This window comes from Protopterus annectens, chromosome 9.part0 (genome assembly GCF_019279795.1).
Source record: "Protopterus annectens isolate FY-2018-M chromosome 9.part0, PAN1.0, whole genome shotgun sequence".
Taxonomy (NCBI): Eukaryota; Metazoa; Chordata; order Ceratodontiformes; family Protopteridae; genus Protopterus; species Protopterus annectens.
In genome coordinates, this window is record NC_056743.1 from 1,728,360,588 (window position 1) to 1,728,374,576 (window position 13,989).

Sequence of the window (13,989 nt, forward strand, 5' to 3'; positions counted from 1 at the left end):
CATCCTCTCCCCTTATATATTTCAGAAGAAGTGAGTCAATCCTGAGTAAACAATAGAATATCCTCCTATCCCACCTCCTCCAGTACAACACTTATTTTTCATTCTACTGTATTTCTCTTGCTTATTCTCTTGCTTTTTTCCCTCAAAGTTTGTCTGCCCATTTTCCACACTTAAAATGAAATAAGTTAGTATCCATCAATGAACACCAGCAGAATAAGGCTGCTGGCAAAAGTGGGTTTATCTGGTTGCCAGTTCAGCCTAACTAAAGCTTATAGCAGTAATGGCTTGCAACATTTGAGCAAGGATGCACCTGACAGATGAATATGGAAACTTAAGAAGTTGCAGCAGACTTCCACATATGTGTAGCACATGTGCATTTATTTATTTATTTTATTTATTTATTTGCAGTTGGTTTACCAGGATAGTCCATTGGGCCAAGATCAACCCATTTTCAATGGAGTCCTGGGGAGAAAAGCTCCAAACATTGAGGTTACAGTAGGTTATTAAAGATGATTATACATTGTAAAAATTTAAGTAGACAAATAAACACATATTACAATTAATTCAACAAGTGATGACACATATCAGATACAAAATTAGAAGGATTTTACTAAGTTAGAAATGAGAAGTCATTGCATATTAAGTGTCATGCACTTAAGAGGTAGAGTGTAGACTATTCTTGCAGATACCATAGAAATAGTAGGAATGTAAGAGTTAGGTGAAGTGATAAAGTGAGATCACAGGTGTAAGCAGGGGAAGGAAGCAATGTTAGTATCCATTGTTAGTTAAGTGGGGTGGGAGCAAGAGCATTCCCAGTGGGATAGTAGATATGAATGAAGAGATTTTTTGAAAATAAAATGGTTAGAGGTGATACGGATAGATGGAGGTAGGGAGTTCCAGAGGCGTGCTAGGCCATGTGATAGAAGGTTTTTGCCTGTGGGGACAAGTTCGTATGTACACTTGTAATAGATTTTGGTTGTTAGACCTTAATATTCTATCAGGTGTGTGCATTTTAAAGACAGAAGACAGGGAGGGGCAGAGGGAGGGGTTGAAAATTAGCTTATGTGCGAGGGATAGTTGAGTATAGGTGAGATACTTGAGTAGTTCTAGCCATTTTAATTGATGGAGAGAGGAACAGTGGTGGGTGGAGGACTTTTGGCTGGTAGCAAACTTGGCGATTTTGTTGTAGTAGGAGGAAAGTTGTGTTTTCAGGGAGGTTTGTAGATTAGTTAGAAGTGGAGCTCCATAGAGTAGGGAGGGAATAAGAAAGGGAGTAGAGAGAGTGATTTTAGTGGCAGTAGTAAGGAAGTGGTTTTGTCGATAGAGCATGCCTAGTTTTTGATGGGTTTTTTTAATATTTAGTTGAAGATGGGAGTTGAATTTTAGTTGGTTATCAATTTGGACTCCAAGTAATTTGGTCTCTGTCACCAGTTCTAGTGGAATGTTATTTTGACTAGTAATAGAGAATGTGTTTATATTGAAAGAGTTAACTTTAGAGTGGGTGAATATCATTAATTTGCTTTTAGAGGTGTTGAGCGCTAGATGATTTTTTTCCATCCATTGCTCAGTGGTTGAAAAAGCATCTTGAGTTAGCTTTAGGAGTGTAGGGATAGATGTGGCAGTGCAGATAATGCTAGAATCATCTGCATATTGGATGATGTTGGAGAGAGGGATGGCGTTGTGAAAATCATTTATAAATATGTTGAAGAGGAGGGGACCTAATATGGAGCCTTGGGGGATTCTGGTTGGGGTATTAAGAAATGAGGAGGTTGCCTTTTTCCATTTTACTGCTTGATATCTATTGGATAAGTAGCTGGAGAACCAATTCAATGATAAGGGAGATAAGTTAAGTTTTGAGAGTTTGGTTAAAAGCAAGCTGTGTGAAATAGTATCAAAGGCTTTAGAGAGGTCGAGTAGAAGGCTAGAGACAATAAGGCCAGAGTCCCGGGCTTTATTAACAGTTTCAAGGAAGGAGAGGAGTGCTGTCACAGTGCTGTGATTAGGTCTGAATCCATGTTGTGTGGGAGATAGTAGGTGATTATCTAAGATATGTGGTAGGAGTTGATGTTGGATACACTTTACAAGGAGTTTAGAAAGGGGGGACAGGATAGCGATGGGGCGGAAGTTAGTAACATTGTTATTGTTGCCACCTTTATGTAAAGGTATGATGAAGGCCTTTTTCCAGATTTGGGGAACTATGCTTTCTTGGATAGAGCGATTAATTAGTATGCTAGTGGGGTAGGCAATTGCTTTTGCAGCTATACTAAGAAAGTAGGAAGGGATGTCATCAGGAGCATTGGTGCATGGCTTTAGTTTTTGAAGGAGTTTTTGAATGGTAGAAGTGGATATAGGTTTAAATGAGAATGGAGGGGAGTGTGGAGAGGGGGTGAGGAAGTGAGAGTAGAAGAGGAGGTGGATGGTAAAGAGTTAGCAGAGGTGAATGTGAGAGTGGTAGTAGTGCTAGGTGTAGTGTTGGTAGGGGAGGATGAGGTTGAGTTGGAGAATGTGTTGTTAGAGAATTAAGAGGTTAGTTTGGAAATAGATTCAATGAAAAAAGAGTTGAATTGAGTAACTAAGTCTATATCTGGGGTATTAGGGTCTGGGGTGGGGGTGACTGGTGTACAAGGATTAAATAGAATAGAGATGCCCTTCCAGAATTTTTGAGGATTTGTTTTGTTATTGTTTTGGAGTATAGAGAAGTAATTTTGTTGATCGGAGATGATGAGCTTTTTCACCCTGTTTCTAACTGTCTTATATTCATTATGAATGTGGGGGGTCTTTTTTTCCTGGTAGTGTTTCCAGACTTTATCTCTTTGTCGCATTGTTGCTAGTGTGTGTTTGGTAAGCCAAGGGGCAGTTTTAATTTTGATTCTCTTTGTTCTTGGAGGAGCATGGAAGTCTAGTAATTTTAAAAATGTAGTGTTGAAGTGAGCAACAGCATTATCTAGGGGTAATGTTTTTAGACAATTCCAGTTTATTTCTTTTAGGGCGTTAGTAAAGGTTGATGGGTTAAAGTTTTTTTGATTACGGATTGTAATATAGTTGTGGTTGCGATGTAAGAGTAAGGGGAGACGTCGAGAGTAGATGGGTATGTGGTCACCAAGGGGATTGGGAAGAGTTCCACTGCCAGAAAAATAGTGGGGATGAGAGACTGAGATCCAGTCCAAGATACTGCCGCTAGAGAGGTTTTTTTGAGGGGCGTGTTATAGAGGTGATTAGCTGTGAAAAGTTATGCAAGTTGATGTTAAGTGGGTTTGTGGGAGACTGAATGGAGGCCCAGTTAATATTTACGTCACCTAAGATTATTGTTTCATTGTTAATGTTGTTGGTGAGCCAGGAGAGGATGTCTTCTAGTGTGAAAGTATTATCCCCTGGGGGGATGTAGAGTGAAGCTATACATATGTGTTTATGTTTGTTAACTTGAAGTAGTGTTATGAGTAGTTCAGCATTATTAAATTGAAGAGTAGGTTTGTTATAGGGAGTAACTGACAAGGAGGTTGAGTAGAGGAGAGCTACTCCTCCACCTTTTTTGTGAGACCTGTCTTTTCTGATGATAGAATAGTTTGGTGGGATTATTTCAGAGTTCTTTATATGGGGTTTTAACCATGTTTCTGAGATGGATAAGATGTCTGGTTTATTGTGTTTCAACCAGGCATGGAGGTTTGGGAGTTTGTTAACTATACTTTCAGAGTTTAAGGAGGTGAGTAGTAAGGACTTGTCTTTAATTGTTGAGGAGGTGGGGCCTGGGTGAGGATGGACATCGCCTGATAGTAGATTGGTAATGAAATATAGGATTAAGTTGGAGAAGTAATTGGACAGTTTAGAGAATACATTAAGTTCTATTGTGATTTTGTAGGATTTGGAAATTGTTGTATGGGAAGAGTGTTTCTGAGTGGTTATAAGTTTATACGGAAAAAGTAGAAGTTTTTTTATAGGGCAAAGATGGGGGGAAATTGGGATGTTTGTCTGTGGTAGAGAGGAGGTAAGATGGTTAGTTACATGGAAGGATTGGGAGTGGTAGGAATAATAGGGCTGTGTGAAGTAGTACAGATAGGTCAAGGTGAGGAGTAGAGTTAGTAAGAAGGAGAAGAATGGGGGTTTTGAAAGCATGTTGAAGAGGAGCTAATGGTACTTATTAAGTAGTTGTTGAGAAATATTTGGAAGTAGGAGATAATTATGTGAAAATGAGCTATTAGTGACTAAAGTAGAGGTGAAAGTGTGAAAGTAGAGAAGGACTGAGTGTGATGTGGTTTGGGAGTAGGTGTTGAGATAATAAATGATTACAGTTGGCTAGGAGATTAGTGTATGAGAGGTAAATGAAGTTAATGTTGGTGGGAAAAGGAATGGGTGTTTCCATGGTATAGGAAAATGATTGGTCTGTAGAGGGTGAGAGAAGGAATGGGTGTTTCTATGCACTGCCTACGCACTTTTTAGAACAGCATGCATACTTGCATCTGTGCAAAGTTTGCATTGGCAGTTATTCATGGGCTGCACATATATGAAAACCATCATCAACGATTAGTGATACTGCATTAGCATACTGGTAAAGCACCACTATTTATACATTTGCCTTGCACACTAGTGCATCGTATAACTATGGTGACTACAAATGGACTAAAACAAAATCATGCTGCCATTTATCAAACGCATATTTTGGGGTGTGTTGAGTCTAACTTCATTTTAAAATGCTTTTAATTTCTTGTTTCTCAACTAAAACTTCCTTAGGGAGTCGGTATGTTATGTTTTGGAATGAATACTCAATCTTTTGAACATTAGAGCACACTCTCTTAAATTACTTTCATCTGTAAGACTGAGACACTCAAAAAGTAACAATCATTAAATGCCTTTCTTGTAACTGTTAACTCCCTCCTAGCATGTTGTATTTTAAAGATGCTTCAAGAACAATCATTCCCGTTGGGTATAATTTTCAAAATTAGCAGATATTTCATTCCACTATGAATTCTTACCATCTTAGTGTTTACCCCATGTTGTCTTGCCTAAATGAAGACTTCACATTTAAGCTTTCTACATGTTATTCTTCTGAAAATGGAGATCATTTTCTGAGCCTTGCTGCATTATATAAAGGGACAAAGTTCTGATTATGGTCCACAAGCCCTGAATCTGACTAGTGTCTTTGACATCGGAAAGGCCAAGAAGAGAGGACTGGAGTAAATGGTCAGTGCTGGCTCATCCATCCTTTGGGAGACAGCAAGGCATGATGTTACACTAACACCTAGTTGAGGCTAGATGTCTAAGTCCAGAAGGCAGAATTCAGCAGGAACCTGGCTGCAGTGGGAGGTGTTCTTATTAATTAGTGATCCATATAGCCAGAACCAAGCATGTATAGTAGTGATAAGGGAGCTCAGGCACCTAAATATCTGGTGGTGGCTACCTGAACAACATCTTGCTGAGACCAGCTTTCAATCCAATGGAAAGTAAATAGGGCACTTTTAATGTTTGGAATGTAATAAAGGGCCTAAAAAGAATAACTGAGAAAAAAAAAATAAATAAACATCAGCTCACATTTCCAAGAAGTCCATAATTTGATCATGTATCTTCGATTCCTGGTCACTGCTACATTGTTATTTATTGTATTTATATGTCAAAGGCTAGCACATTATCTACCAATATTTTCAGATCTAGGTACTCAACTGATTTTATTCCATATCCATTTAATATGTTTGTGTTTATTTTCCCATATCTCACCAGTCTAACTTAATTGATCTTTAATTCTAGATATTTGCATTTGGTGCACCTGTTTATGCCATCATTTACTTCTTAAATTTCAAAAGCACCCTTGCTATCAGTAATTATCCTTTTAGCTTAATTTCCACATTTTGTACAGAAAACATTATCACTGTTTAAATTATTACAGATTTACAAAGAATATCTTTGTAATCTGCCAGAACCCTTTTGTACTTCCACATTTAACAACCATCCTTTAATTATTTGTATCTCATTCTAATTCAATAAATGTACAAAAAAAAACAATGACACATCTGTCCATTAATAATATCATTTTCTGAAATTTTATTTAATCTGCCTGTAGATTGACATTTAATTCATATCAGTATGATTTTGTAATAATATATATTTTTACCTGAGTTTTGTTAGAAAAAATGAAGTTTCCAGAAGAACACTGAAGAACATTTGGATTTGGAGTTTCAGGACAGCAGACACATGTCTGACCTAAGGTAAAAAAGACATTTTATGCTGTGTTATTTTTTATTATTATTATGGTTTATTTGTATTTCCAACTGCCGCTTAATTCTGCACAACCCATAAGTCAGTTTACAAGAGCAATTGAATAGACTACTTAGTGAGATGTGGCAGGCTGTGTACTGACATGAAGTAATGTAACACATTTCTTACTTTGTTAGACAAGCAAGATAGTAAAATAGTAGTAAATAGCCTTTTAAATGCAATTAGTTAATCACAAAACATAACCTGGATTTTCATATTCTATTTAAAATGTGTTATGTAAGTACATTGATAAATTCCTCCAGGGATAAAATAGATACCACAAAGTCAAACTTAAAGTAGTAAAGTCATAAGCCGCTGGTAAAATCAAAAATTTTGATTTTACCAGCGGCTTGTGACTTTACCACTTGTAGTTCGACTTTGGCGTATCTTTATTTTATCCCTGGAGGAATTTATCGTGCTTGCAATTGTGGTTTATTCGTGGTCTACAGCATTATTTGGTTTCATGTAAGTACAGTGACACAGCTGATATATTGCAGATTATACAGTGACTGGCCATTGACATTAGAAAATGAGCACACTGATTGGTCAGCCCAACCAGCCTCCCCATTGTAAATCGAGCATATATGAAAGGAAACAAGTCCAGTCACCTAGACTTTCTTCCATTACTACATGCAAAGGAAGCTCTACTTTTTTTTATTTTTTTGTCTATCAAAGTAACCAAAAGAAAACATATTTGTTATTTACATCCCAGAAGACTGTGGAGTAAGGCTGAAACATATGTCTAACCTTCAAGACCACATGTACTTGATAGGTGTATGTTATTACTTAATGCTTCCTGATATTGTAACAATAGCAGGTTGTAGAAGCACTGGATGATTAATGCAAGAAAAGCTATGCCTTCACCATAGGGTTTTCCTGATATGGCAATGTGTAGTAATAGAATTAAAAAAAAAAGTTTAAAAAATGGGAGACTACAAAAGAACGAGGCAGATGGGATAGAGAAAAATACAATAATAACCAAGTATGTTATGCAGAAAACTAGAGACGCATACCTGATTATCCTTATATTTTCTCTATCTTGTCTCTCCCTTACGTTGAAAGCCTCCAATTTCATTTTTTTTTTTGAAAAACAACAACAACAAATAAGCAACGGAGATCTTCCTTTCTCTGTTACTTCCTTTACATAGCACTGATGTACTGCGTAAGCGTGGGAACGCAAGTCCCATATGCATGTGCAGTACATCAAGAAAGCCCCAGGATACCACTGAAAAACATAGAAGAGGAGCATGCCATCCTTGTACAGGACATTATCTAAGAAAAGTAAGAACCTTTTTCATAAACAATGTCATTGTATAATAGCAACAACCCATGGCTGGGTGTGGGAAATGCTGGATTTACCGAAGGCTGGATTTGTTTGATCACTCAAGCTTCACCCTCATTACCAAATCATGCCAACCATGGTTAAATCCAGCATACCTACACCCAGACATGGGTTATTGCTATAATAGACTGAACTGTACAAAAATAATGGTGTTATAGGTTATCTGTTTTATTCATGATTAACCACTTAATCAGTGGGAAATACATTATAACAAGTCAACTGACTGGAAACAAATGCTGGGACAACACAATTTATTACCTGCTACTACAATGTACAAAACGTTTCATTTCTCATATCTGTATGGTCTCAACACAACGCAACATAAAGTTTACTTAAAAGCTGTAAAAATCTAGTAGATATTTCACTTTAAATTAAGGATTTAAAGTGTGCCCTTGTAAGCTTGCAGTTCTCTTAAACAAGGCTATGTTGAGTGGATTCCACAGGGATCGGTCCTGGGTCATCTCCTGTTTGGCATCTATTTCTCAGAAGTCCAGGCCAACATGGGGGGACTCTGGCTGATGAATTTCACAGATGACTGCAAGCTGGGAGCCATTATTAACTCCTCAAGTGATGTAGATATCCTACAGAAAGGCCTCACTGAGACCAATGACTGGTGGCGAAACCATAGCCTTAAGATTAATGCACAAAAATGCGTCGTCATCCCCTTTGGGAAAAACTTAGTTCCCACTTATAACCACATCAATGGGAGCCCACTGAACACTGAAGGTGTCATAAGAGATCTGGGGCCACAGGTTGACAGCAACCTCTCCTTCAACCACCACATTGCCACTGTGGTCAGAAATTCCTTCTATGTGGCACATCTCATTATCAATGGTTTTGCATCCAGGAAGAAAGAGGTCATTATCTCTCTCTCTGCTCTTCCCTCATTAGGCCAATGATCGAGTATAATGCCCCATTTGGCATGTACTGCACTAGACACATGCAACTGCTGGAAAGTCCACAAAAGTATCTCACAAAGAGGATCGTAGGCCTTAAACACATGTTCTACATGGACAGACTCAAAAATTCCAGCAATTCACTGTCTCATATCGTCTTCTAAGAAATGATCTCTGCTTGACATACAAAGCCATGTCTGACCCAGCTCTGTTAGAAAAGCTACATCTAACGAAATCCCAATCCCTCCGCACCACATGCTCCAGAGACCTCAACCTTATTACCACAATCAACAGAACATGCTGGAGGGACAGGTTCATAACCCAGAGACTGCTCATGCTATGGAATACACTTCCCATACATGTCAAACAGAGCACCTCACTGACCCTCTTCAAGAGAAATCCTGATGAGTGGATGAGAAATAGAATGTTCATCCTGGGGATCACTGCAGTGGGTCTACTTGATAGAAGCACTGGGAACTAATGTCGGGTGGCATGATGCCAGGGCACTTCTATGGGCTAGGCTTGTAAAGGCTCCAGAGCCATTACCCTAGTACACACCTATGAACCTATGATTTGAAGAAGTTGTATCCCATTATGACAAAAATAATTGTACAGATCAAACATCTATTTACCTATAACTGGAATTAATGATTACTTGACTAAGTATGATATAACTCCAGCTTGTCAGAAGTTTTAAAATTAAAACAATACAATGCTTCTTTCATGTGAGGCAAATAGACTTCTGAAAATCAGGAAATCATCTGTAGCATTCTTGTCCCATAATATTAAAAAGTCCTAATTCTAAAATTGTATACTGAATTATATTGATAAATTAGAATTTGTGCCACTATATAGTTCTATTGAGTGGGATATTCAACATGCAATATTGTCAAGAAGTCCTAGCCATTTGCTGAGAGATTAAAAAAAGAAACTTCAGCTGTACTATATTCAGATTGGAATATCATCTGTGGAAACAAAACAGAGCTAACCAAATGATTTATAAAAATCAGTGTATACCAAGATTATATATTCCCCATTCTGAAGGAGGGATGGGCCTCCTTGAAATTGATTACATGTATAGATCTGCAATCATGGAACTCCACACATATATCTACTGAACTCACAAGATCCAAATGTGGTGAAAGTTGTGTAACATGAGGAGAATAAATCTAAGATGACATCTCTGCTTAATTTAGCAGAAGCATATCGACGTTTAGCAGGAATGGAAATCAAACCAGAAGTGGATAAAAATCAGGCAGCAACTGAATGTGCTAAAAAACAAAAGAAAGAATATAAAGTGAAGGGATCATATGAGAAGGCAAGAAATGTGGACAAAACATAAATGCAGTTGCAAATATAAAAAACTTCTGGAAGAGCCTCATGTTGATCAAGAATGAATGCAGGAATGGTTAAGGAGCGGTGAATTTACATCAAAAAATGAAAGGTTAATATTGGCAGCCCAAGATAGTGGACTGTGTACATGCTGGTTTACTAAGTCCATTGAACATTTGGAAAAAACAGACATATGTAGGTTTTGTGGAACTGAGTTGGAAACAGTTATACACCTTATTGTTGGTTGCAATGCTCTAATGGCAGAGGGACTGTATACTAAAAGGCATAATAATGTGGCGAGATTGTTACACTGGAGATTGTGCAAGCATTATGGTATCGAAGTGGCTGAAAAACATTGGAAACATGAGCCACAGAGAATCATAGAAAATGATGAAGTTTACATCACAAGGGATCACCCAATACCAACAGTCCAAAAGATAGATTCTAGAAAAATCAGACATAGTGATCCAAGAAAAGGAGACAGAAGTAGCATTGATCATTGAAACTGCCATACCTAGTGACTATAGTGTCTTGCATACAGAGAGACACAAAGTCATAAAACACTTTGATCTGCAGGCAGAAATGAGAGTCATGTGGAAGAAAGATACCCAGACAGTTCCAATAGTAGTAGGAGCAACTGGTCTTATAAAAAAGAATTTACAATCGTATTTAGATATGTTACCAATTCATGTAACACCATACGAATTGCGGAAGGAGTCATTACTGGGCACATTGCGGGTGCTGCGAAGAGCACTTTTGACTAACATCAAAGAGTGAAATAATACTAATTTCATGAACATGAATCTTACTCTGACTTAGGAATGGGGTCCATTCCCATCATGGTATTAGAAACCCAAAAGACTTGGAGAAATCAAAAAAAGAGCTAAAATGGCACATAGTAAAATGTAACAGGCCATATTCATTCTTCCTGTGAAAGAAACTGGCAGATTTTTCATATTATTTTGCAAGCCATGTGGTTTTGTTTGATGCCATATTATCATTTTAAGTTTATTTATTTAGTCGTTCCAATCCATGCCCCCTACAATGTAAAACATCATCAATCAATGAAAACATTAAAATTCAAGCAACCCTAACCTAATGCTGCCCCAACTCCCAGCCTTACACATTACCTTATAAAAAAAAATTCCCCTAACAATACAACTGAGCAAGCCACACACACACACACACACACACACACACACACACACACACACACACACATACAGACACACAAACGCACATACACACAAACACACATGCAGACACACACACGCACATAGACACACACACACGCACATACAGACAGACAGACACACACTCACATAAATATATAACATTTCACCAATATAAGCACATCCTACAGGATACAAAATTGATTGACTAGTCTCTCTGAAATAGCAGACAAACGGAAACCAGTAAAATGCACAAAAGCAGTCCGGACAAGCACAAAAGCAGTCTGGAACAACCGGCTATGGGGCTATCTAACTCTACGGTGAGTGAGAACACAATAACAGACAGTCTAAAAGACTTTGATAATAAACTATTGAAGCTGAAAAAACTTCAATTAGAGACAGTTTATTTTCAACAATGTATCTCAGAGAAAATCATTCCAAAAGGCTTGCGGTCCTCTTTTAACCCTACTGGAATTTTTAAAAATAATGGTTTTTGTGCTGACTTAAGGACATTGTTTGACAAACAAGGAACTGAGCTTATGGAATTGATCTCTAAACATTACAGCACACATATTACGAGATTAATTGAAGAAGTCAACCAACTGGACAGTTCCTTAAAACAAAACTTGCACTTTGATAGATATAAATACGATTACTCTCGTATCTTTTCCAGTATTGACAGTTTAGTGGATAAGTTAAAAGTGAACAAAAATAAAAAACTGGCAAGGGATAGGGTGAGCTATTCTAATGGAACAGCTTATCCTAAACTAATGGCTTCAACTAATACTCAAGTTGACAGTACTATTACAGAAACTGGGAATGAAAACAATGAGCCAAACCTAAGTGGAGGTGATGACTGGGATGAAACAGGAACGAACTTTAACTCAGCTGCACCTCCACGTGGCAACTATGTGAAAGTGCACAACACCAGAAGTGGACAACAACACAACCAACAAAGGTATGAAAATCAGGGAAGGCATTTTTTAGGGAACCCGAAACAGCGCCCTTACTACAACAAGAACTGGTCCAGACGATAGTAACAGATGACTCCACTCCCAATTCAACGCCTATCACTAACAACAACATGTTAGGTGACTTAAGTATCTTAACGAATGAAAAAGGCGACTTTAAAATCTACAATTTTTCTAGCTTTCACGTGCCTCCATCCCTGATAGAACTACTAGCATTCGGGAACACTTTTGTTCCTACAACTAAATGTAACCTTGTTAAGACGTTGATTGACTTGAAATGCTTTGTCAGGAAACTGAACTTGCATGTAATGTTTAACAATGATGTTACTAACATGAATACTAATTTGAAATTAGCTAGTACTTACAACCCCCCACTACACAACATTTTAACACTTTTTGAAAAAACTTGTGAATTGGACCTCAGACAAATGGCCACTTTTTCACATACTAAAAACGACCGGTTAGACTATAACATCACAGAAGAACAACTACAAGGCTTGGAAAACTTATGTAAAGCACCGGTCAGGGTAGTAAAACCTGACAAAGGAGGTGGGCTTGTAATCTTTGACAACTTCCTATATATTAGTAAAATGGAAACTGTGCTCGATAGTCCAGCTTATAGTTCATCGTCACTGAATGAGATGAACATGCCAATTTCTAGGACTAGGGGTTTTTTAAGGGACCTATTTATTAGTGGGTGCATTGATATTGACACCTACAATTACATTGACATCACAATGCCTAGGACACCAGTAATTTTTGGTATACCAAAAATTCATAAAAACTTTGTTAATCCACCAATCCGGGCATTGATTGATAACCGAGTCTCTTTTACATACCCCAGTGCCCAACTTGTAGAAATTATCCTGAGCAAATATATTAAGAAAATATCACACATTTGCAAGGACTCGTGGACATTTTTAAAAAAGATAAGTGAAATTGATTACAGCGACTCACTGAACTTCCTCACTATCGACGTCATAGATCTATACACGTCTATACCTCACTTGGAGGCTATTGAATGGATTTCACTGATGTTAGATCGTTTGGGGGCACCCAAAAATGTAATCGATTTAGTATCCCAACTTTTAGACATCATACTTACATCCAACTTCTTCATCTTTAATGGGAAATATTATCTCCAGAAACAAGGTGTAGCTATGGGGTCCCCATGTGGTGCTACAGTAGCTAACCTATTTATGGCCTACTGGGAGGTTGACAACATTCTTAAGGACGTTAACACAATGAACCGCATCAAGTTCTACACAAGATACCTGGATGATATTTTCATCCTTTTTGATGGCGATGAGACACTAGCAAATGAATTTGTTTCTTCTATTAATAACACAACTGACTTTTTAAAATTCACATCTAAATTCTCAGAGCTAAGCATTGACTACCTTGATGTTCACTTGTATAAAGAAGTTAATTGTGAATATTCTTCAAAGATATACAGAAAACCAACTTACTGCAACTCCTTTTTACATTACAACAGCTGCCACCCATTCAAGCAAAAGAAGGCTATCATAAAGGGACAGCTAATTCGAGCAGCCAGGATGTGCAGTAATGAGATACTATTCCAAGAAGAATGTAAAATCTTGCAAGTAATGTTCACCAACAGAGGATACCCAAATACTTTATTTGAAGAAATACTGGATGAGGTCAATAATAAAAGAAGGGAAGGTCAATTTCTACCCTTACTTCCACACAAAATTTTCAGTGGACAAGAGGAAGACTTAGAGGCTAATTCGAGGGTTGGGGAGAACATACCCTTTCTTAGGGCAACCTCCAACACTGAGATAACAGGGACCTCGTTTGTAAATAGTTTCATCACAAATTACAGTATTGACTCGAGGAATATTCAAATAATACTTTATAAAAATTGGTATTACATAACAAATAATGAGGAACTCATGGACAAGTTAGGCACAAAACCTCTGATAGCATATAGGAGAGGCAATAATTTGAAAACTTTGCTAGAAAGAAGTAAACAGACGGAGCTAATGACTAGAACAAAAGGCTGTTTTCAGTGC

At 37.6% G+C, this 13,989-nt stretch overlaps 1 protein-coding gene across 3 annotated transcripts in view; it reads right to left on the bottom strand.

The window, feature by feature from the left end:
* The window catches only part of LOC122812232 (adhesion G protein-coupled receptor E2-like), a 1,489,088-nt gene that overhangs the window by 765,261 nt on the left and 709,838 nt on the right, over positions 1-13,989 (bottom strand). For all 3 annotated transcript variants that reach the window (XM_044084588.1, XM_044084589.1, XM_044084587.1), the window contains exon 8: positions 6,101-6,189. In XM_044084588.1, the coding sequence (XP_043940523.1) occupies positions 6,101-6,189 (89 nt within the window). The remainder of the gene's footprint in view (positions 1-6,100; positions 6,190-13,989) is intronic.